The 25,467-nt window shown below is 37.4% G+C and overlaps 1 protein-coding gene across 1 annotated transcript in view; it reads left to right on the plus strand.

Annotated features, from left to right (window-relative positions):
• The window catches only part of tln2b (talin 2b), an 84,368-nt gene that overhangs the window by 10,722 nt on the left and 48,179 nt on the right, over positions 1-25,467 (plus strand). The window contains exons 9-19 of the mRNA XM_084397570.1: positions 4,648-4,803; positions 7,961-8,062; positions 8,262-8,338; positions 10,456-10,639; positions 13,388-13,501; positions 13,969-14,077; positions 15,883-16,091; positions 16,381-16,479; positions 18,064-18,231; positions 19,800-20,094; positions 23,224-23,390. Of these exons, the coding sequence (XP_084253696.1) occupies positions 4,648-4,803; positions 7,961-8,062; positions 8,262-8,338; positions 10,456-10,639; positions 13,388-13,501; positions 13,969-14,077; positions 15,883-16,091; positions 16,381-16,479; positions 18,064-18,231; positions 19,800-20,094; positions 23,224-23,390 (1,680 nt within the window). The remainder of the gene's footprint in view (positions 1-4,647; positions 4,804-7,960; positions 8,063-8,261; positions 8,339-10,455; positions 10,640-13,387; positions 13,502-13,968; positions 14,078-15,882; positions 16,092-16,380; positions 16,480-18,063; positions 18,232-19,799; positions 20,095-23,223; positions 23,391-25,467) is intronic.

Below are 25,467 nucleotides of genomic sequence, written 5' to 3' on the forward strand. Positions count from 1 at the left end.
TCTCAGAGAATACAATCGAAGACACAAAAAATGTGCAAAACACATGGGTGTTTTCTTCAACTACACATCAACTAAGGGTTTATATCTTTTTAAAACTAACTAACCCCTTCTCCCACACCCCCTATTTTGGCTAATGGGGCATAAATGACATACCCAAAATAAAAAGGTTGATGCTCATAAGTAATTTTGAATCGACGCATAACCAACATATATTTAGAAAGCCAACACTGAACCCTATTTTAACATTCTAAGCGCATGGTCTAAATCTCAGGGCGCAAGCACACTTAGGGCGTGTCCGAATCCACTTTTGCTAGTTTAACGAGGAAAAATGGTTGGCGGTCTAAAAGGGTTGTCCCTATTCTCTTAATGAGTAATGGGTGTGTTTTGGGCGTAACGTGCAATAAATCAGAGTCTCATCTCCCATTCCCTTTAAAAGCCAGTTGCGCTCATGCCGTGGCGGATTCGCTATTTACATGGCGGAATTTGCAAGCGGGAAAAACTGAACGCTTCTCTAGCGAGGAAACGGATCTGCTCGTGTGTGACGTTAAAGCACGCGAGCAGACCATCTACGGGACAAAGTGTACGCGCGTTGTGGACCCGCCTATAGGCGCATTTTACTAACACGCTCTTTAAATAACCCAAAATATATATACTGCGCCATTGACTTTAGACCAGGTTTCAGTTGGTCAATGGCGCAGTCTATTTCAGTTGCCTCAAAATAGCAACGCGCCAACAATGCGCCAGAACATACCTCGTTCTCAGACCAGCACGCCCATGGGCGCACAGATGGGCGCACAGATGGGCGCAAATGCATTTGCTATTTAAGCAACGTGCAAATGCATTTGAATGCAAATGCAATTTAAGCAGGACATGAAAATGATAACTGCGTCGGGCTGAAAAAAGCAAAAAACACTTGCGTCGCGCCTGGCACCGCATTGCGCCGGGTGTAAGATAGGGCCCCAAGACTCAGAATTACTCAGACTGTTATTAATATGGAGATATATAAGCTCAAACAACCTATGCCCCACCTATAGGCACATTTTACTAACGCACTCTTTAAATAACCCAAAAAAATAATACTGCGCCATTGACTTTAGACCAGGTTTCAGTTGGCGCCGCATTGCGCCGGGTGTAAGATAGGGCCCCAAGACTCAGAATTACTCAGACTGTTATTAATATGGAGCTCAAACATAAAAACAAAAATATAAATATTAACAAAATATATTTTAAATGTATAGAAATATGATGTGGCTGTAGTGTAGCTACTTAGAAACACAATGATGCTGAAGCCACAAGTGTGCTCATGCTTGAGGATGATGTGAGGATGTTATCTCTAAATCCATGATTTTTATGAAACATTTTCTAAGATCATGTCATGTGCGTTTTTAGAGAAGGCTAATAAGATGCTATTAAAATATTTAATTGCCCTGTAAACACCCACTTGTAGTATATTGTCTAGGTCTGGTGTGGCGAAATGGGGGCATTCATGTTTCTATTGTTCTCACTCGAAAAACCTTTCACACCTCTGACCTAATCTTCATTATTCTTTTGTTTGTATTCAGCCATATTAGCCCTTATTCTGTCATCATATGGCTTGCCCATCTACACCACTTTGATCCCACTATACATTAATAATACTAATATATTATATAAATGAATAATATTTATAAGTGCTGTCAAATCGATTAATCGTGATTAGTCTCATCTAACATAAACGTTCTGGTTTATATAATATATGTGTGTGTGTGTGTGTGTGTACAGTGAGGAAAATAAGTATTTGGTCATCCTCTCCTTAATACAGTGCAGTCGCCCTGTCCCATGTGCAGAAAAACCTCCCAAAGCATGATGCTACCACCCCCATGCTTCACAGTAGGGATGGTGTCCTTGGGATGGTACTCATCATTCTTCTTCCTCCAAACACGTTTAGTGGAATTATGACCAAAAAGTTCTATTTTGGTCTCATCTGACCACATGACTTTCTCCCATGACTCCTCTGGATCATCCAAATGGTCATTGGCAAACTTAAGACGGGCCTTGACATGTGCTGGTTTAAGCAGGGGAACCTTCCGTGCCATGCATGATTTCAAACCATGACGTCTTAGTGTATTACCAACAGTAACCTTGGAAACGGTGGTCCCAGCTCTTTTCAGGTCATTGACCAGCTCCTCCCGTGTAGTTCTGGGCTGATTTCTCACCTTTCTTAGGATCATTGAGACCCCACGAGGTGAGATCTTGCATGGAGCCCCAGTCCGAGGGAGATTGACAGGCATGTTTAGCTTCTTCCATTTTCTAATGATTGCTCCAACAGTGGACCTTTTTTCACCAAGCTGCTTGGCAATTTCCCCGTAGCCCTTTCCAGCCTTGTGGAGGTGTACAATTTTGTCTCTAGTGTCTTTGGACAGCTCTTTGGTCTTGGCCATGTTAGTAGTTGGATTCTTACTGATTGTATGGGGTGGACAGGTGTCTTTATGCAGCTAACGACCTCAAACAGGTGCATCTAATTTAGGATAATAAATGGAGTGGAGGTGGACATTTTAAAGGCAGACTAACAGGTCTTTGAGGGTCAGAATTCTAGCTGATAGACAGGTGTTCAAATACTTATTTGCAGCTGTATCATCCAAATAAATAGTTAAAAAATCATACATTGTGATTTCTGGATTTTTTTTTTTAGATTATGTCTCTCACAGTGGACATGCACCTACGATGACAATTTCAGACCCCTCCATGATTTCTAAGTGGGAGAACTTGCAAAATAGCAGGGTGTTCAAATACTTATTTTCATCACTGTATGTATGTATGTAAAGTGACTACAGAATGCTGCAATTGACCAATCATAATCAAGTATTCAAGAGAGCCTTGTAATTAATTGTTGGAAAGTAAGCCTGTGTATGTTTATCCATATACAGGGTTCTTAGAAAGTGTTTTCATTTATTCCAGTTCTGTTTGTGTTTTTTAAGACTATTAAGCAGTTTTAATCTGTACGGCACACAGAGGAAGATTTACAAGCCGCTCACTCAAGGATCAGTTTCAGGTCATTAGTGGAGTGTTGCTAAGTGCCCGGTTTCAAATTAATAGGGCCTAACAATAGATTGCACTGCTTTGAATTAGCAAAAGCACTGCACCGTTCCTGACTGACGCAGACGATTAGACAATGAACATTTCCCAAAAAAAAAATCTATATTTACTCACGTTGCATATACCTCACCCTTGAAAAGCGATGTCAATTGTGCATGAGGGCCCTAAACAATATCAGCGGGTCTTGCTGTTATTTATAATTCCCTCTTATCAGAGGTTGTTATTTTCGACCCTCAGGTGAAAACAATAGTCCTGAGATGTTCGGCACAAGAGGTCATTTAAACGTTTAGTGTTGTTATTATGTATTTGTGTGGCGGTCCGAGCCATCTGGCAGGATGCCATTTGCAGGCAATTGTTTTGGGAGAGAGAGAGAGAGAGAGAGAGAGAGAGAGAGAGAGAGAGAGAGAGAGAGAGAGAGAGAGAGAGAGAGAGAGAGAGAGAGAGAGAGAGAGAGAGAGAGAGAGAGATAGTCAAAGGGAAATGGCAGAAAGCACCATGGTCAAGTGGCACATTAGCTTTCAAATGAGATGTCAGTATGCAAGATTAGAATTGCCATGCTCTAGATCATAGAATGTTGAATTAGTATGCCAAAAGTGCCTGGATAATGTTGTGAAAATATATTTATGCACGTTTTTTTGGGGCTACTATTAACTACTATTCTATGTGAGCCTCTTTCTGATCCTCTAATTCGGTATCAAGGTGCAACTGTATGATTTCGTATATCAGATTTCACACATAAGTCGCCATGACAGGTATTAAGGAACAAAGAATCTGGAAAATATCTAATTTGAAGTGTCTTTTTTTTAAAGACTCTTGAATGCAAATGAGCCAATTCACATGCATCCCGAATCATAAATGTCTCTTAAACGTCAGTTAAATGCTGTTCTAACGTATAATCAACATCAAATAGACATTTGGGTGAAGTATTGTATGTAAGCTAACAGAGTATTCCAATAATTGCATGCTGGATTACTTCAAAACTACTTAAAAACCCAGTGAGATTACATGACAAGCTCAGTTTTCTTTACCGTATTGATGTATTTCCTGTTGAAACAGGAAGTTTAGACAGAGCATATCAAAGAGCTCCATTTCTTTAAACAACCACTGTGTTTTAGAGTGGTCACAACTGTTGAGATTTTTGCCACATGCAAATTAGTGACAGTTGGTATTAGTGGGCGGGGCATTCTCATTGTAAAGAGCATTTGATTGGGCTTGCGCTGTAGTGCAGGATGAGTCATCAGTAATTTTTGCCTGTTTACCTTGAGCAGAAAGACTAAATGACTAGACTTTTAAAAGAACATTTGCTAAAAGTACTAATATTCCAGAGGGCCAGTGCAGTATTTATTTTTCAAACATAGAAGCGAATAAACAATCCGTTATTCTGCTGAGGGAGGGAGTTGCAATAAGGACATTAAACCACATACAGGGTGACACTTCTTTCAAAATGATTAATGAGCAAAAAATTTTTAGTAATTATATAAATAGAGAAATAAAAGTCCGCAATCAGCATCCCATTGTATATTTCAGTCCTCGCCACACAATACACAAACGCCATGTGTTATTTTTCAACAGGAGAAGATGAAAAGCAAGAACAAGTTGGTGCCGCGTCTGCTGGGCATTACCAAAGAGTCAGTGATGAGGGTGGATGAGAAGACCAAAGAGGTGGTGCAGGAGTGGCCCCTCACCACAGTGAAGAGGTGGGCGGCTTCACCCAAGAGCTTCACACTGGTACGTTATTCACTCCATTTAACATGAGTCACAGTGTGATTGGATTGTTCCTTTGACTCTTCAGTCACTTTATCTGCCTATATGTGCACTATGTTTATTTAGTTGCATATACAGTGGCTCCTATAATGTATTTGGTTCGCTTAGGGCCAGATTTACTAAACATGTCAAATTAGCTTGAGAGCGCAATCCCATAAAAGCTCCGATGTGAGTGGAAAGTTCCACGCGTGATTGACTGACGCACATTAAATAACACAGATCAGAACATTTCTATAATGACCAACGCAATCTACCAGCGCAAACTGTCTGCTTTAAGACATGCTTTTTTGGAGCGGTAAATAATGGCGCAAATACCAGTAAACTGACTAGCGCAAACCTTAGTAAATCACCTTGTATGAATCATTTAAGTACTCTCCTCCCATAAATGTTGTGTCTGAAAGGGAAACTCCTACAAATGCATATGCAATAAGGTCAGCCGCAAAAATAACGGTCCACGCCTTTTCAGTGCAAATTTTTCATTGCGTGTCTTTAGTAAATCCTGACTATAGTTTTTTAACGCCAAAAGAGGGTTTGCGCTGGCGCAAGCTTTTAGTAAATCTGGCCCTTAATATTGTCTGAATGCCATTGTCATTATCTGCAAACTAAGTTTGTTAGTGTGACTAAAGTGTCCAAATACTTTTTGGGCCCATTGTATGTTATTTTGTACTTTGTATTTAAATCATATTAAACACAAAATTAAAATAAAATGTAATATAATATAACTTTATTATACATGTATATATTAATATATATATTGTTTATATATATATATATATATATATATATATATATATATATATTTTTTTTTTTTTTATCTATATAATGTTTTACCTTATACTTAAATATTAATAAAAAAAATTATATAATATAATACATATATCAATTTATATATACTGTTTGTTATAATATAATAATGAAATATAATACATACTATATTTTATAATAATTAGATATACAGATATTGTATATGTGTGTGTGTGTGTGTGTGTGTGTGTATATATATAAATATATATTATATATATATATATATATATATATATATATATATATATATATATATTAGTGCTGTCAACGTTAACCGTTAACGCATGCGATTAATTTTTGTCTGGTTTAACGTGTTAAAATATTTAACGCAATTAACGCAGCATCCGTCTTTTCTGCCATCCGTTGGCTAGCTTTACATTATATGATCACGCTCTTATTCATTTAAATGCTTTTAAACATTTCAAGCGCGGCAAGACAAAAGAGAATGCGCTGTCTGTGAATGTCCTTATGTGACACACACACACACACACACACATAGACAGGGCGCCAGAATCCAGTTCTCTTTCGCGCTTGAACTAACAATAACAATAACAATAATTTTGTCGATTATCCTCATAAGAGCAGTCTTAAATGATTTATATAAAGTCTAAAATGAACAAAGAGTTGCGAGAGAATGAGGCGCGTGTGAGATCCATAGACAGTATATAAACGGTGAGCTCCGCGTGTGTGTGTGTGTGTGTGTGTCTGCTCTTAAAGGGACAGCAGCCAATAAAGCTTCCTGTCAGTAAAGTTAAAGAACAAAGGGAACAGAGAAAATGACTCACTGCTGTTGACTAAATAACTTTTGTAGCTTTAATAAGGATTAACTATTTAATTTATAGTTTATGCAGTGCAGACTGCATATAACTTTGATAACTTTATTACATTTCTGTATATTTCCTAACTGTTAAGACAGGAAGGGCACGAATAAATATGACATTTATTATGGGTTTATGTTAGCATTGTTTTAAGTTCACTTAAATTAAAAACTGTTATATTTTTGAAGCCTAATAAATGTGAAAAAAAAAAATCAGTAGCTGTATTAATATCAGTAATACTGGCCTTCATTCATAAAAAGATGCCATTAAACAATTATTTAAAATATACTGTCTTTATGTTGTTTCTACATTAATTTGATTAACTGTGAAATTATTACATTATAAAATATATTAAAAACGTACAAAAACATTTCTTTTTTTATTGCGATTAATTGCGATTAATCACAGAAAAAATGTGTGATTAATCTAGTTAAAATTTTTAATCGATTGACAGCACTAATATATATATATATACTCCATGTATATGTTATTAATGTAATTACGAAGCATTGATGCATTAATAGCATTGATAAGAAATGTTTAATTCAAATCTACATTTTTTTATTTTGTTTTATGAAATATAAGTGTGAAGTAATTTCTAATTATATAAACCAGCATGAATCCAACTTAATCACTTTAAAGACTTAATATAGAACAAAAAATAGAACAAAAAATAGAACAATGGGGGGCAAAGATGAAAGAAATTAAAGTTCGCTGCCTTGGAGTGTGTTGTTCATTTATCATTCTGATATTGAATGGAATTTTGACATGGCAATGCTTAAAGGGTTAGTTCACCCAAAAAATGAGAATTCTGTCATTAATTACTCTCCCTCGTGTCGTTCCAAACCCGTAAGACCTTCGTTTATCTTCGGAACGCAAATTAAGATATTTTTGATGAAATCGAGCTCTTTTTTTCCCCTCCATAGACTGCAATGTTATTACCACTTTCAAGGCTCAGAAAGGTGGTAAAGACATCATGAAAATAGTCCATGTGACTACAGTGGTTCAAACTTAAATTTATGAAGTAACGAGAATACTTTTTGTGCACAAAAAAAACCCCCAGAAATAATGACTTCATTCAACTATTGTCTCAAACAATGTTGGAGACTGACACGGAAGATGCTGTATCGGTAAACATTTTCCACAAAGAAACCCTTGGATGGAAACCTGGCTATATTGAGCTGTATTGCCAGTAACAGCTAATGTCATTGTAAAAATATTGTTGTTGCTTTAACGTAATAATAGTTTTTTTTTCTTGATAAAATGCCCTAGTCCTCTTTTACATGAGTGTTTTAACCTTGCTTTGAGATGTGCAGTTCTGCTTCACCATTAAGAGCCACTTATAGCATCTCATGTACGGCACTTGTGCTCCAAGGACAGTTGGCTGACTTCCTGTCAGCTAAAATAGAAAGCACACATCTACACCTTACAAGAAGACAGCCTTGATGTGTGCTTCTCATATCTGATATGTATGTGTGTGTGTGTGTGGCCTTGTGCAGGATTTCGGCGAGTACCAGGAGAGCTATTATTCCGTCCAGACCACAGAAGGGGAGCAGATCTCACAACTCATCGCTGGATACATTGACATCATCCTTAAGAAAGCAAGTCACTAGCTCTGCAACACAGTTCTAGGGACAGTTCCCCATTATTAAAGGGATAATCCCCAGAATTAAAGGGACAGTTCACACAAAAATGTTGTGATTTTTTTTTTGAATGAACGATTCTAAATCGTCACGAAGATATTCCATAGTTTTTCCATTAATTCACTCAGATGTTTTCCTTGATGTTCTTATTTTACAGAAACAGAGTAAAGATCGGTTTGGTTTGGACGGTGATGAGGAATCCACCATGCTGGAAGAATCCGTATCCCCCAAAAAGTCAGTGGAGATCTCTTGTTCTTGTCCCATGATGCTCTGTTTTCGGTTTTTCTCATTCAGAATTCATTCAAGTCACGCTTGTGATTGCGTTGTGATTACACATCTATAAATGTTGTTTTGAATCAGTGCGTTTCATTTGTATTCGACTGATAGTGTGTAACTGAGGTTTCTAATGACGTTGGAGGAGATGCTCGGGTTGCACGCTGCCGTTTTTAATCACAAGATGGAGACGTATTTTTCTCTTCACTGAGAACACGAGAGAGATTATTATTTCCACAAAAAGTGCTGCATCATCAGCAAGGCGTCATTTAAGATATCAGGTTCATGGAAGAGAGAGACAGTGAATGTGTGAATATTTCCCTTTCTACATTTCACTATTTCTCAGCCGCTCACTAAATTTATCTTGGTTTATGTATTTAATAAAACGGCTGCCTTCTTGACATTTAAGATTTCAAACATTCTACCAAACAAGTAATGTGTTTAAGTGTTAATAAATTACATTCAATATCAAGCTACAGTAATTAAATTTGGGATTTAATTATGGCTTCAGAAAGGTACGGTAACAGGGTTGACCATTTTACAGTTTAATTGACTTTTTACTCTTTTAGTCAGTCAAGATAATTTAAATGCTGATATTTCTACAAATATCCAGTTGTGAGTGATCACTTGGTTACCATAGAAAATCATTGCAACAGGGTTGATTGTTTAATTTGACTTTACAAGCCTTGTGCTCAAAGTCGAAGTCAAACCACAAAGTTAGAAAGAGCAATTCATTCTGATATTTCTTAATATCCACATTTCAGTTTTCTGAAGTTTACTACACAAATCATGATAACAGGGTTGATCGTTTTATTTTTAATTCCAAGCCTTTTGCTCAAGGTCATGATACTTAAAAGAGAATATTTCTACAAATGATTTCTATATGCAGTTTTCAATACTCAGTTGCTTACCATACTAAATCTTGGTAACAGGGTTGACAGTTTGCCATGTAATTTAACATTACAAGCCTTGCACTCAAGGTCGTGAAACTACAACACGCTTCTTTAAAGAATAATTGCATTTCAACAGATATTCTCTTATCGAGTTGGTAGATTATTTCTACGCGAAATCAATAAGGTTGATATTTTACAATTGTCCCATATTGACAAATGTAACACAAGAATGAAGGCATATTTTCCTCTGTTTTTCACTAAATGAAGACCAAAAATCAGTTAATCAGTATATTAATACACTATAATCAATAGCAGTAATAGATTTAAGGTAAAAAGTAAACCAAAAAATGCTATGATAACCAATGAATATTCACTTTTTCTTGGTGATCTATCAAATGTAATTAGGAAGAAAATTAATTAATTGTAATAAATAAGTACATTGTAATTAAATCAATTTAAATGTAAATTGAAATTTTCGTATACGTTTTTTCGTCATTCGGTGGCTCTGTATTGTCGAAACAATACGAAATACGCCGATGGACGAAAGTTTCAGAGGCAGTGTGTAAACACGATTGACACAACGCGAGGTCATATTTATTTTTTAACCTGCGAAAATTTGGGATGAGAATTTCGGACTCAGTGTGCAAGGACCTTTATAGTTAAATCTGAAAGAATTTTTTTTTTCAATTTAGAGACCTTTTTCATCAAATCTGAGCTACTGGTTTGACCAGGCTAGCAGAAAAAAATATCATATTCAAAGTTACTTCGCCTGGCACTTCTTCCCAGCAGCTCTTTTATCCAGCCTGGGCTCTGGTTCTATCAGAATCGGATATACAGATGGGTCACGTCCTCTCGAGCACTGCCTGGAAAGTGGTTGTTATGGGCGACGGCATCCCACTTCTCTCTGTAGGAGGAGGGGAGACGTCGGGCATCGGTGCCTGCGTCTGTCCTCATGTTACTCATGTTACTTTTAGCACTATAATCCAAAAATTGAGGCCTCTCACAATAAGCTCTAATTAAGCAACAGTGCCTGAAGCGTCTGTTTTCCTGGTGCGAATAGGGAAGAGCCACTCAGCTGATTTTAAAGGCTGTCAGTAATTACCGTAGCAACAACAACCATCATTCACAGATATGAGTGAAAGCAGCCTGACAGCGTCTAATAATGAGCCGTTTCTTGTTTCGTAGGTCCACTATCCTCCAGCAGCAGTTTAATCGGGTCGGTCGAGTCGAGCACGGGTCGGTGGCACTGCCTGGTATCATGCGGTCGGGGTCAATAGGAGGCCCCGACACATTCAACATGGGCACAATGCCCTCGGCTCAACAGCAGATCACCATGGGACAGATGCACAGAGGACACATGCCCCCTCTGGTGAGAACACGCAACTGCGCTGATGTTTATATCTCGATCGCGTTTGTGACCGCGCTGGACCTGATTTAAACCAGGTTGTGGTTTCTATGGTTTTGTCAACTCTAAACCTACTCTGAAACTCAGAGCTTTTTCAATTAGCTTCATGGAGCAGGCCACAGGGCTCCATCTGTTACTTAAATCTTCTTTGTGATTTATTTGTGGGTAATTAGACTGTCACATTTGATAATTGGGATAATTGGGAGCTCGAAGATTTATGACGGTTATAGTGACAAGGTGAATTATCAAAATTGATTGTTAAAAGACATTTATCAAATCTTCTTATAGTGTATATTGTGGTTTTTTTTTTTTTTTTTTCATGTTTTAAGTTTTAGTCATTTTAATTTTTATAAGTTTTTATGTAGTTATATAGTTTTTATTAATTTGTTGTTTAACATAAAGTTAAACTAAATGAAAATGAGAAATGTTGCCCTGGCAACTTTCTAAAATAAAATTTGTAAAGTTTATAACGTTACCGTTTATTTTATTTTGAGTAACAAAAATGTTTTTATGGTTTTAGGTTCATTTACCTATAATAATCCTGTTCCTCCGTGGTGTTGGTTAAACCTATGCAATGTGATCAGGGCTTGACATTAACTTTTTTGCTAACCAGCCGCTGTGGCTAGTGGTTTTCCAAAGCCACTCATTTTCACTGGCCACAATTTTGACATTGATACCATGGCAAAAAACTGCAGTATAGATATTTTTAATATGATCTCATAATTTGGCAGCAGGTATATTAGGCTGCTGTCACTTTAAGACCTGACACACGGATCCATTATACTGTTAAACCATTTCCTAACCAGACACGATGCGATAAGATTCCAGCGACAAATTATTTGTCTGTCCACACTAGACGCGACGCGACTGCGAGATGCGTAAAAATCAATCAAAACCCACAGCCAATCAGAACAGCGTGTGGGCAGGCTCTCGCACCAGAGTAATCGGCAATCGCAAAAAATGGATAAGTAGGCTACATAATCAAATTCACAAATATTACACCATTTAAACATTATTAAAAATACATAGGCTACTGGGTTACTAAAACAATCTTGTCAAAAAACAATGAACAAAAAACAATACACTTGTTTGTTCACAGTTTGAACGTTCTTGTTTCCATTTAAGATCTGAGGTGAATTATCCATTGTTGCTTTTACAGCTACAAAGCTGGGAGCGCTAAATGATATTCAAAATCACATTACACGCTTTTAACATTAAATAAAGCACGTAAACAGTACCTGAGATTATCATTGCCACACTTTGTGTTTGTTGTTCCAGAAATTGTTTCTAAAATAGGATTGTCACGTGTCGCCGTCGCGGCTGGTTAGGACAAAAACTCTGATTAACCTGGAAAAGATACCTTTTATCGCGTATTGCGTGTAGTTAGGACACGGTGTCACACATGCGTTTTCTTCCTTAACTGTTTATGTTCACTTAAAACACACTGACTGTGTTTTAATACTCGAATACTTTGAATACTCACCAAAACCGGCAGTTTGACATTATTTTGGCATATTTGACTGTTTAAGCGCAATAAGCAAAGAAAAATAACTCAATTTGGTACTGAGAGGCGGCTTTATGTGCGCGCACTTTGGGTGTAAATACAAAATCTGCGCGAATGAGTAAAATGATGCGCAACAAGTGCAATCCCACACCGAAATTCAAACCCTGTAACACCAACAATATTCATCTGAAGCATCTGAAGAGTGAGTGGTGGGAGGTGGGTTTGTGTGTCACTCACTGTCGGAGAGATCATGAGAGAGAGAGATAACGCAGCTGGTATCGTGCATCTATTCTGCAGAAAATGAGTATTGGAAGCATTTCAGATATTTCAGTATCGATATGTATTGGATAACCTATATTTTTGACAACACTACATTGCACTTAGTTTATTATTTCAGATGCCTTTTTTTAGAAGACTACAATTGAAAAATGTATACAAAATTTAACAGGTTGGTGGGTGTTAATGTCAAGCCCTGTGACTTATTGGTTAATGACTGGTAACCGTGAGGTTGTGGGTTCAAATCCCACCAGGGTTGCTTCTGGGTCACAGCAAAGGGCAAAGCAGGCACAAATCACTTACCAATACATTGCAAACACAGTCCCTAAGTACATACTGAATGCGCCTTACTTTTGGAAACAACCCTCCAAACCCTAGGAGGCTTGAAATGTATTACTGTTTACTCAAAATGTATGAATGATATTAAACTGGATGTGTTAAGGTGGCCTCACGTTTACGTTTGTTTGATGAATTTTCACAGGCAAAATCTAGTCATTTCAATAGGAATCCATAGGTGAAAGATTTTCCCCCGCAGATTTCGAAACAATTTAAAGTTGGTCACATGGATTCGTCACATTGACCAACGGAAAGCTGATTGGTTGGCAAGTGACTTCTGACAACTTTATTCAGGTAGCTAGCTGTACATTTTAGCTAACCTGAACTAACTTGTTCAACAAGTCTCTCATTTAGGGTGACCTGGTTATTGCTCTGTTGCAGGACAGTAGATGTGATTTTGCGGGACAAATGCAGTACAGGTGGTCACCCTACTCTCTTTAAACTGTTGCTCATTAGCGTCCCGTATGGTGATGCCATGAGTTGCATTCTGGCGCACTTCATAACACAACAATGCACTAAAATGATGCATATCTGGTTCTTCTATAGAGTTTTTTTCTACATATCGTCTTCTAAATGACTACTTCCTGTGCCTTCAGAATCTGGCCCAGCAAGCATTGATGGGAACCATCAACACCAGTATGCAAGCTGTCCAGCAGGCGCAAGCTGACCTGGGAGAGGTTGATAATCTTCCGCCACTGGGACACGACATGGTGAGAAATTATACAGAGACAAAAAAAACCCTGTTTTTTTTGTGGCACTGGTGCAAAAATAATGATTGTTTGTACTGCTGTAAACCACATATTGTCTGATTTTATGTGAGTAATGGTGTTAGGAGGAAAGATCCTCGTACAGTATGTCCCTGTGTGTGATTTGTTATGCAGTAGAAGGTTGCTAGTTCAAATCCCATGAGGGACATTGAGCCAGAATATGCGCCACAAACTAGAGTAAAAGCTTCATAATGTGTTGTTTCATATTAAGGTTTTTGTTATTGTGACATTACAGTGATGTATTGTGGCATTGCCTTACAATTATTGTTCATTTATTGACTATAATTGCAGAGATGGTCATTGATCATTTACCTGTGCTTACATAACCTTGATTTTTCGTAGTGGGAAAAAATCCCTAAAAAACACATGAATGCACTAGTATTCACTTTCCTCTCTTTTCTCCCAAAAAGGCGTCCAGAATGTGGGTTCAGAACAAGGTGGATGAATCCAAACATGAGATTCACTCCCAAGTGGATGCCATCACGGCTGGTACCGCATCAGTGGTCAACCTCACTGCCGGTATGTGACCGAATAAGGAATTACCCATAAACCATCACATCAAAAATGCCTTACTTAGCCTCTTTTCAAATGCTTATATGACCTTAAATTCAATTCCAATCATAGACTCTTAACCATTTGCCTATTTAAATCCAAACAGCGACTTTATTTTTTGGCCAGGCAGTGTAGTTGCAAACGTACTTAGTAGAGTGTCTAAAGTGGACCATCGAAATAAATTAGAGTGTATTTAGAAAGTATAACATGCTATGAAATTAGCCTTAGTAAGACAAACGATGTGGTGAAAATCAAATTTATGTTGGAAATGATCATGACTTTTACCCAAAAATGACATTCTGTAATTTTCCTGTGATGTGTATATGCACTGTTAAACATAACTGAAGACACATCCTTTGTCCAACACCACAAGTGTATGAAAACGACATACAGTCTTGCAATTGCTAGTTTTATTACTTCATACCAGCGAAAGTAAGTTTCATCTCACTGTTAAATAATAAGTCACTCTCCAATTGCACTAATAAATATTTCCATTAATGATTGTGAAGTTTGTTGTCCTGAAGCTGAACTGCTTGGCAGGATTTGTGTATTCCTTCCCGCGTTCTGGAGAGATTCCATGCGGACCAGACCAGGTTTTTGCTGGATTTAATCTCCTCGTGCCATCTGTTTGATAGTGCGGAGATTTGCCTGTTAGCCAGGAGCCCAGCTCAAACTTTACTGGGTTTTTTTTTTTTTTTTTTTTTCAGCCTGTGCTTTACATCTGTTCTCATGCCCTGAAGAGCTTGTTAGGATATAATGTGATGTGTGGATGTCCGCACTATAGATGGAATGCATATGGGTAATATGGATCTCATTTTGAATGAGCTCACTAATAATGATTACGTTATTGCACGTGTTGCACATTTGAGTGGAGCGTTAAAGACATGAAAGTAAAACTGGCCATGTATGTTCCTGCTTTTATAGTGAACAATTCATCCGTTTATTTTAGTTTATTTTGCCTACTTTTCAAATTCAGAATTTAAGTATTAAAATCAGTAAAAAAAATATAAATTATTACATGCTTACAACTATAATAGTCTGAACAAAGTTTAATATTTATTATGTAAAAATCGATTATTACGCAAATTAAGTCATTTCCATCACACTAAACCGTTTTACCATTAATAAAGTTTATTTTTAATTAATTAGGTTGCCAAAGAATGTGACCTTGTCAGCGAAGAGCTGAAGATGAAATATGAGTCATGTGATGTTTAAGAAAAATCCATTTTTACTGTGCATCATTTCCAAGCTGTAATTTTGTCAAGTTCAGTGTTATTTTAGAATTATTTATATACTATTATAGTATTTTTAGCTCAGTTTTCATTTTCATTTTAGTTTGTTTTATCCGTTTTTGTCATTTTTATTAGTTTTTGTTATTTAACTTTTATATATTACAATTTTTATTTAAGTATTAGTTTTAGTCATTTTAGTACTTATTTCACTTAGTTGGTTAGTTGCCAAGATATTATTTTCTCATTTGTTTGTTTTAAATTTTTCGTCTAATATTAATATTCTATTTTAGCTTTATTTTAATCATCGACCCCAGTTAGTTTTAGTTAACAATAACCGCTCCTGTCAAATTATGCAGAAAGCGAGAAAATAGGATTTAATTACGTATTTAGGATACATAAAAGAGAAAAATTCCCCCCAAATTTGTCATTTCCATAATGCATGGATAATAAATGACAGAATTAGCATTTTTAGATGAACTATCCCTTTAAATCGCTCACTCTTTCACACTTTTAATCAGCCACTTTTCCGATTCGCTCCAGGTGACCCTTCGGACACGGATTATACCGCCGTGGGCTGCGCCATCACCACCATCTCCTCAAACCTGACGGAGATGTCCAAGGGAGTGAAGCTGCTGGCGGCTCTGATGGAGGACGAAGTGGGCAGCGGGCAGAATCTAATGGGGGCCGCCCGGACCCTCACAGGGGCCGTGTCTGACCTGCTCAGAGCCGTGGAGCCGGCTTCTGGAGAGGTGACGAATGCAAACACGCGAACCCCTCGGCCCCTTCACATCTAATCCGCCAGTAACGCACTGCTGTTTACAGGCGGATTTGATAATGAACTCGTTAAGCTCTGTTTTTTCCTTCCTGGTTTACAGAGCACAGTCACAATCTGTTTATTTGTTTGGCTTGTGCTAGACAGGGTAATTGTAGTGGGGTGCAGAGCTGATAGGCAGGATGTGATTAGCCGCGCATTGTGTTCTGAGACGTCGCGGTTGGCGGTACGTGGGTCATTTCTTAAGTGTCGATATCACCCCACAGCCCAGACAGACTGTTCTGACGGCGGCGGGCAGCATCGGACAGGCCAGCGGAGATCTTCTGAAGCAAATGGGAGAAGGAGAAACCGACGAGAGATTCCAGGTGTGTCTTTCTTTCTGGAACAGAACGTAATAGTGAATGCTCACTCCGGTTCTGGGATTTTTTCCCATTCACAGCATTGCAAACTCTGATTCAAAGCAAAAATGTATCTAGAAATTAGGAAAAAAGGTCAATCAAGTGATTTGGAACGATATAAGGGTGAACTATGTCTTCACAAAAGGGGATGTTTTGAGGAATGTTCACACTGCTCTTTTCCATACAGTGAAAGTGGTGGTGAACGGTTGTCAAAATGGCATTATAAAGTTGTTAATGTGTCGAATGCACTATATTTCAAGTCTTTTGAAGTCATTCGATATATCTATAGCTTTAAGTGACGAACAGACTGAATTTTAAGTCATTATTCACTTAAAATCTCATAGCTGTGGTCACTTTCAATGTATGGATAATTGTGCTATATGTTTTTCCTTATATAAATTTGCGTTGCATACTAAGTCAGGGCAAAGGTGAGAAAATGATGAGAGAATTTTCATTTTTATGTTCCTCAAAAAAACTACTCGATACTAAATTTCTCCTCCGATACCGGTAACGATACCGATACTTTGATTTTCTTAAGGAAAAAAAAAATCTCTCCCAAATAATACTGCGAACTATACAGGGAACCCTCTCATTTGGAACATTACTATAATATTAGAGGTTAAAATTAACTGCTATTTATTTTCATATGTAATAATTAAACTCCATTAAATACTGAAATGTATTCAGTACTCAGTTGCACATACGGTAGTTTTCATAAACAAATTTATTCAAACATACATAAATAATTCACAGTAAATAAGCTCCTCTCTAGTGTTTTTATAACTAACTAACGAATTGTGAACATTGGAAAACTTTCCTGAGATAAATGCAACATTAAGCTGTTTTATCGACGTCTTTCTGCGGTTGACACACTGATTATGCGATTACATGAGACATGATTCATTTCGATAAGTTGTACTGTATTTTTCAGCATACCTTTTGATGTTCATGCACGTTTTCTTATGTGTTATTGTCGCGCTAACTTGCCCTAAATTTAACACGAGAGATTTTCTTCACATACAGTATGAGTTGCAATCTGAACACGTTTTTCCACCCCCTTTTGATTGAATTTATAAAATATACAGGTATATGCAAATGTATAAGATGTTGACGGGTGTAGGAAAAACAGCGTTATCCCTTAATCTCAAAGTTTATGGTAGGTCTGTCTTGAAGGTTTATATGTTATAGTTAAAAAATGTCTTTATGAATGAGATGGGAATGGGATTTTCTACCTCTTGAACTCAACTGTTGCGCTCTGCCTGAATCTACTGATTGGTTAATGCCAAATCCCTCAGCCAATCACATGCTCCATGTCTCATTATTTCTTGGCAAGGCAGTTTTCGCTTGTGGTAAACACTTTAGTGCCCATTTTCAACACGTTAAATTTGATTTAGTGTGGTTTATGTGATGTTGTCACAGTCAGTTAGCCTCAGAGAGCGTTTTATTGCCCTCTATTTTATTCTGTTACACTCTATCCTTGCGTTCATTTCATTCATTAGTCTGGGCCAGGTTGTTTCACAGTGTGTTGCTTGAATGACGAATATGTTTCAGGACATCATGATGAACCTGGCTAAAGCCGTCGCTAATGCCGCCGCCATGCTGGTGCTGAAAGCTAAGAACGTGGCACAGGTGGCGGAGGACACGGTGCTCCAGAACCGAGTCATTACCGCCGCCACGCAGTGCGCGCTCTCCACCTCACAGCTGGTGGCCTGCACTAAGGTACGTTTCATATTCGTTACGCGTAATGAAAGTTAACTAGAAGACATCTGTCTAGATATATAGATACAGATCAAAGTATATAATTGAAAATTAAATGGTTAACAGAAAGCAGAGTGGCTGATGCATATGTAAGGAAATATAATGTTTTAATGATTGTAATTATCTCTACTTTGCTTAAAGTAATAAAATGACAATTTATTTTAAAGGGTTCATGACTTGGATTTTTTTTATTATATATATATGTATATATATATATGTATATGTTTTTTGAGGTTATTTGTCATGTTGACCTTTCTTTTATTTTTTTATTTGTGTTCATCGGAGTGGTACAAGACTTTGTGACTTTTGTCACAATTGAACTTGGAGTACACAAAAATATTTAGTGGATTCCACAAAAGTTTGTCCAAAAAAATAAATAATTAATCTGGCACAATCCAGAACAAACACACACACAAATGAGGGCATTAGACTATAGAACATCCCCAATGCATAAACATAATTAATTCAAATAAGTATCATACCTTATTGGTTTAATATTATTTTTAATTCTAAATCAGGAATCATTACATCTTTATGTTGGGATGCCAGCAGCATAACCTAAAAAAAAGCTATAGGTAATTTGCTCCATAACTTTAAAAAGAGGCTGAGTGAGTAAAAACACAGACACATTTGATTTGGACAGGATTTAAAAAGTAAGAAGTACATTTGTGAAGCATGAATTTCAGTGAGGTTTTTTTTTTTTTTTAAGATAACCATACTTAAGAAGCAAAATGTTGTTGTTTGATCATCTAGTGTAAAGAACTTTATACCATCAAAAATCTTCAAATCAAATAAAATATTAACTGATTTATCAGCGATACATAAGTTGACCACTACCATACCATGATAATAAAGATGTATATCATTATTTTAACTATTTCAGCTCTAAGAATGTATTTTCATCATTAAAGGGATACTTCACCGATTAGCATTAAGCTAATTTGTATCAGTAGAAACCCGGTAGTATTTTCGAATGACCGTGCTTCCTTCCCTCATGACGCCCTGAAACGAGAAATTTCTGTATTGTGTGTCTGGAAAAAAAGGTCAGATGACGCAAAAATCATCATTTTGGGTCTTCCGAGGCTTTTTTGGCCAGAGGCTAGAGACTACATCCAGTAGTAGGAGCTAGTTCATGTTTTCAACCCGCCCATAGGGGGTGTGATCTCACGATAAAACGGCGTCTTTTCAGTTTCGAGTCAAGCCTAGTTGTATCATTTCTTACGATACTGCCCTCTGTAACCGGTAGGCGTGGCTTGGGAGTGGCCCCGTAGGGCAGCGAAGCAAGTGCATTCTGGGAGTTGTTGTCTTTCATCCACATGAGCCAAAAATACATTTTCAGTCTCAGTCTAGAAGGCACCAACTTCTAAAATAATTTCACATTTCTACTACATAAATGACCCAATTTAAATACACATTCATTTTTCCAGCAGTGAGATATCCCTTTAAGAAAAGCACACATTCCCTTACACTTTCTGTATGGTATCCTGAATCTGAACGCAGTCTCTATTTTGGGTGCACGTGTGTTGTAGGTGGTGAGCCCCACCATCTCCTCGCCGGTGTGTCAGGAGCAGCTGGTGGAGGCGGGACGTCTGGTGGAGCGGTCCGTGGAGGGGTGTGTGAAGGCGTGCCACGGCGCCTCAGAGGAGGGCGAGCTGCTCCGACAGGTGAACATGGCGGCCGGGGCGGTCAGCCAGGCCCTCAGTGATCTGCTGCAGCACGTGCGCCACTACGCCAGCTGCGGAGAGCCAATCGGACGCTACGACCAGGCCACTGACACCATTATGACTGTAACGGAGAGTATTTTCACCTCAATGGGGGACGCAGGTGAGACAGTCCTATATAATTATAACATTATGTATATAAATAAATGACATTATGTATATAATTAAAAACAAGTCTAAGAAATGGCCTTAAATGCATTAATAGTTATAATATGTAAGTGATATTCCACGGCTAGCTGTGCAATAAACGATTTTAATGCATGAAGTGGAGGTAAAGAACCTGTTAAACTCATTTAATGCACAGCTAGCCATGGATTATACCGCTTATACCATGGTCATTTGCCAGCATTGACAACGTAAAGCTGTTATTGATGTTTCCAGCACAATATTTTGACGGTTATTTTCATCAGTTAGATCTAGCATTCTGCCTGCTTTTAATCAGACAAAGAGATAAAGTAGTGCGTAAGATTCATTTAAGACATTTATATGATTGAATGAATTATAGCATTTATTTGAATTATCGAGAGAGAGAGAGAGAGAGAGAGAGAGAGATTCGTACCTGTGTCTGTTCAGCGTCTCTCTCTATAAGCTGTGAGTTTAATTACTTAAACATTGTGATGTAACTCCCTCCTTGCTAAAAAAAAAAAATGTATGTGTGTGCGCGTGTGAGGGCTCTTCAATGAAAACAGCGAGTTAAAATAGAGCGGTGCTTGGAACTACCTGTGCATTAAATGGTTTTATTGCCCACCTTCCAGCCAATCAGAATCGAGCATTCAGACAGACCATGGTATAATGTCATTTAATAGTGTCTTTGCCCTCTTTCTCCACCAAAAAACATAAGGATGAACTCTAATATATAAGTAATAGCACACTTCTCCTCAACAAGCTGCACAATGTAAGGCATCATGCACGGTGCAGAATGAGTTTATAACTTGCGGTTAAAGGATTGTTTGAATTCCCTAACCACAAATATGAGCATTAGAAATGCAGATTTTTGCCTTAGAAAGTGCCTCTAAATGCGATAGATGGGCCTGTGCCACAGGATGTAGAACAGTTCCAGGATACAGAGAATTTATTTAATAAATGGAAATCAAAGTCAAATAAGCATACAGTAATACACAAGAGAGCTTTAATATCTTTTAGGCTCATCGTCCAAACAAAGCATATCTGTGCTCTGACACAATAGGATTAGCTTTTCCATATTCAGAATTGCACAGTTTTGATGGTGTTCCTGGCCTCATTTTGGAGCTGTCTTTGTGCGCTAACCGGCTGGCAGCCCTACTTCTAGTGACCCACAAGCAACTTTAATTCTCTGTTATAATGCACTGACAAATATTTAGCTTGCTAGCTTTGCTCAGCTTTTGTATCTTGTCTCCAGTGCTGTTGTTTTTCTGGAAAAATTTGACCCCCAGTTTATTTTGTCTCAGTGAGGTCCCTAAAAGTTGTTTTGTCTGCGGTCTGTGCTGTGTTTTTAAGCCGTTTTCAAAACTGAAGATGTTTGTTATGCTATGGCCGTAAGTCTAAAGAATCCTCAAAAGATTCTAGGCCCGCGAGGTTGTTGAAAACATGTCATATAAAACCGCTACACGGCATCAAATCTGGTCTCAATCACACACACACACTCACACACACTGTCTTTGAACTTTTTAAAGAAAAACACATGCCGAAAGGTGCCAGTGGGGTTGTCTGCAAATGTTCAAGTAAAACATGGAACGTGATAAACGACCTGGACCCACAAATCATCGTCATCATCATCAAAGATTTCTCTAGCTTTAAAGTGAACAGGAACTCAAAATTGAATTTCTTAATACAGGTTACGGTTCGTACTGTGCATGATTCATCAGTGCATGTTATTCAAAAGAAAAGAAATGTTACTTTTTGCATTCTTTCATGTAATAATTTGCTCAACGTCTGTAACAGCTTTACTTTTTCGCTGACATCACTCAAGCCACACGACCTTAACATTAGTTAATACTTAATACTAGTGAATATTACTTTGTTTTTTTGTTTAACTAACCAAATTAAATTGTTTTATGTTTTTTGAAACAGTAACTAAATGACCAGTAGACTACAATAAAAACAAAATATTATTTTAATAATTAATTATTACTGATGTTGTTTGTCATTTTATGTAAGTAAAGTTCAATGCAAATTGGAGTCACAAATTTATTTTCATCCTTTAAAAAAATAATAATAATCCAGCCTTCATTCTCAAATTAGAAATGTTTAGCTTAACCATATAAAATAAAATAGTAATTATTAAAACATATAATAAATACGTTGCTTTTTCTATGAATACCATTTGTTGGGTGCTTTTTTGAGACCAACCAAATTATGCCAATTATCATTAGACGCAATATTAAAGAACTAATAACCGTTTAAGATCAAATGTGTAAATATCAGCAGACAACAGCCAAACAGCTATTTAAGTATTGTTTTAGGCTAGTTTTGTTGGTGCACTAATTTAATGCAAATAACTGCAATAACGATGTTTATAAAAGATACGTTACCATTTAAATACATCAAGATATTCTCAAAAGAGAACTTGACCTCCAGTCTGCACATCCAAGTCTACGAACATCCTTAAGCATGGCGGTACTTCAAAAGTCGCCCACATTCAGCTGCAAACTTGCATTCAGGTCTGTTATGAAAAGCCCACTTTTCATTTCCTGGTGAATCGAATCCAATCCTTTTTTTTTTTTTTGCTAAAGTTAAAGGGGTGAATCCTGTTGATTTTAACAAGCTTACTATTTTCACTCTGAATCCATCCTACGTTTGGAGAGGTGAAACACCCCTTGCGCACACCTCTCTCCCTTGATAATCTTGTCAACGCTTGTATTTCTGGATCTGTGTAGGTGTTCGGGAAATACAGAGTCCGTTTATGGAAAACGAGTAGGCACACTTTTTGAAAGGGCCCTTGATCAATGATGTACTTCGGGTCACACGGGTGCACAACCATTTGAGCGCTTCAGTTCCTGAAGTGATATGCAGAGAGAATGCAGAAAGATTGATTTTCAAAGAGAACAGCTTCAGCTGTGCCAGATTCACACACATCAAAGAAACGTGGAATGGCTGTCAAGGGTTTTTTTTTTTCCAGAGTGAAGTCAAGGACGGTGAACATACCGTCAAGCCAAGAATATGCCGGTAGATTTTTCTGAAGAAATATAAGAATCTGCCCACACAACATGCTTGTATTGTGGTGTTTAAATAACACTTATTTTCACATTTACAGGTGAAATGGTACGACAGGCGCGGGTTTTGGCCCAGGCCACCTCAGACTTGGTGAATGCTATGCGTTCTGACGCTGAGGCTGAAATCGATGTGGATAATTCCAAGAAACTTCTCGCGGCTGCCAAGCTGTTGGCCGATGCCACTGCCAGAATGGTGGAAGCTGCGAAGGTATGAAAACTATAGCAAGATACACCCTCGACATTTACAGTATAAAAAATACAATGATGTTTAGACATGTACCATGGTTTGTTACCGGTTTTTAATTTTTTATAGGTAAAATGAAATTTCCACCAAATGATAATTTTGTATTTTGTAAATGTGTTGGTTTTGTTGTTGTTGTTTTTTTTTTTGTGGGGGGGGGGGGGGGGGGGTTGATTTGTTTTGTTTTGTTTTGTTTTGTTTTTTGTTTGTTTTTTGTTGTTTTGTGTTTTGTTTTGTGATTTTGTGTTTTGTTTTGCTTTCGATTATGTTTGGTTTGTTTGTTTTGTGTTGGGATTTTCTGTTTGGTATGGTTTGGTTTTGTTGTTTTGGGATTTTGTGTTTTGTTTGGTTTTGTTTTACAGTTGGTTTGGCTTGGTTTGTTTGTTTGTTTTGGGGGGGCGGGGGGGTTGTTTGGTTTGTGTTGCATTTGTTTTGTTTTGTTTTGTTTTGTTTTGGTTAGATTTGATCCAGTAATACTAACACTTTCTCTTCTCTTCTATTTTATTATTTAAAGGGGTCATATAATGCCATTTTTGTACAAGCTAATATGATTCTTTAGGGTCTAAATTAAAAGTTTGTAATATACTTTAATTAAAAATTCTCATTAGTATTGTAAGAAAACACTCATTTTACCTGGTCAAAAACAGCTCTGTTTTCAGCACGCCGTTTAAGTGCATGTGTCTTTAAATGATAATGAGCTTTGCTCACCCCGCCCCTCTGTTCTGTGTGTACACTGTTTGTAATAACAACACAATAACCACATTGTTCATTATAAACGTGGGATTATGAATTATATTGAGAACGTCGTACATAGAAAACATGCCGTAATGTACCCTGAGTGTAAACCTTAGATGCATTCATCATGAAGCGTGCAAGCGATTTGCAAAGATTAATATAAATATTAATATAAAGGTTAATAAAACGTTACAGTCACTTCTTCTTCTGGAGGTGCAGCAGGAACACGAATAGTTGGTACCGATCCTTTTTTCAGGAGCAGCTTCTTAGCAAAACCAGCTTTATACTGACCGTTTGTTAAGCAGTCTGGTGTGTGAAATGATTCGCGCAAACATGAAAGCATTGATGCTGATCGTGGGGAATATTCCCTTCGAAAACAAACTCAGCCTTTGCCTCCGAATGTCTTCAGCGGTTCGGATTTAGGAACATCAAAATGACTGATGTGTTCCTTATTACACCCAAGAACAGAACACCACAATCGCTTAGACGCCATTCTGCTCATAGACAGTGCTCCAGCGTATCAACAATGACCACAACGGTCCGCGCGGACTATGATTGACAGCTCGCTCACGAGCGAGGGCGGGTCTGTGTTGAAACGCTGCTGTCAATCAACAATCGTGGGAGGGGCGTCGATTTTGTGACATCACAAAATCGAACGGCTTGATTTGAGACAGGGGAAAACATATAAAATGATTTTTTTTTAAACCACTGGATGGATTTTTATCATTTTATGATGGTTGTGTACAGGCACTGCCAACACACATTTCAGTACAATCAACTTGTAAAAGTGCATGTACCATTATATGACCCCTTAAAAAAAAAAAAAAAAAAAAAAATCACATGTACTGCGTTGGATTAAACTGAGAAGGGTCATAGCACTTGCATATTGTTGTCCTACCTATAGTTTAACTGCTTCTATTGTTCTCATTTGTAAGTCACTTTGGATAAAAGCATCTGCTAAATGAATTAATGTAATGTAAATGTAAATGTAGATTTGTTTTTGTTTTTTTGTTTTTTTTTGTTTTGAGCCATGGTTATAACCTGTTTTTTGAACGTGTGTTGTGCAAAAGCGTGTTGTTTCAGCCATGGTTTTGTATGTGTGGCGTACTAAGAACATGGGGATTTTTTTTTTTGAACATCTATCATGGCTACACCATGCTTATACCTATACCATGGCAATACCATGTTATTTTTACCATGTTATTTTTTGGACTACCTTGGCATATCACAGTAATACCTTGATACATTCATTAATTCAGTACTATATCAAATTTTAACATGATCTTTAAGGAAGAAAAAGAACGCTCTG

This window comes from Rutilus rutilus (genome assembly GCF_951802725.1).
Source record: "Rutilus rutilus genome assembly, chromosome: 23".
NCBI classification, from domain to species: Eukaryota; Metazoa; Chordata; class Actinopteri; order Cypriniformes; family Leuciscidae; genus Rutilus; species Rutilus rutilus.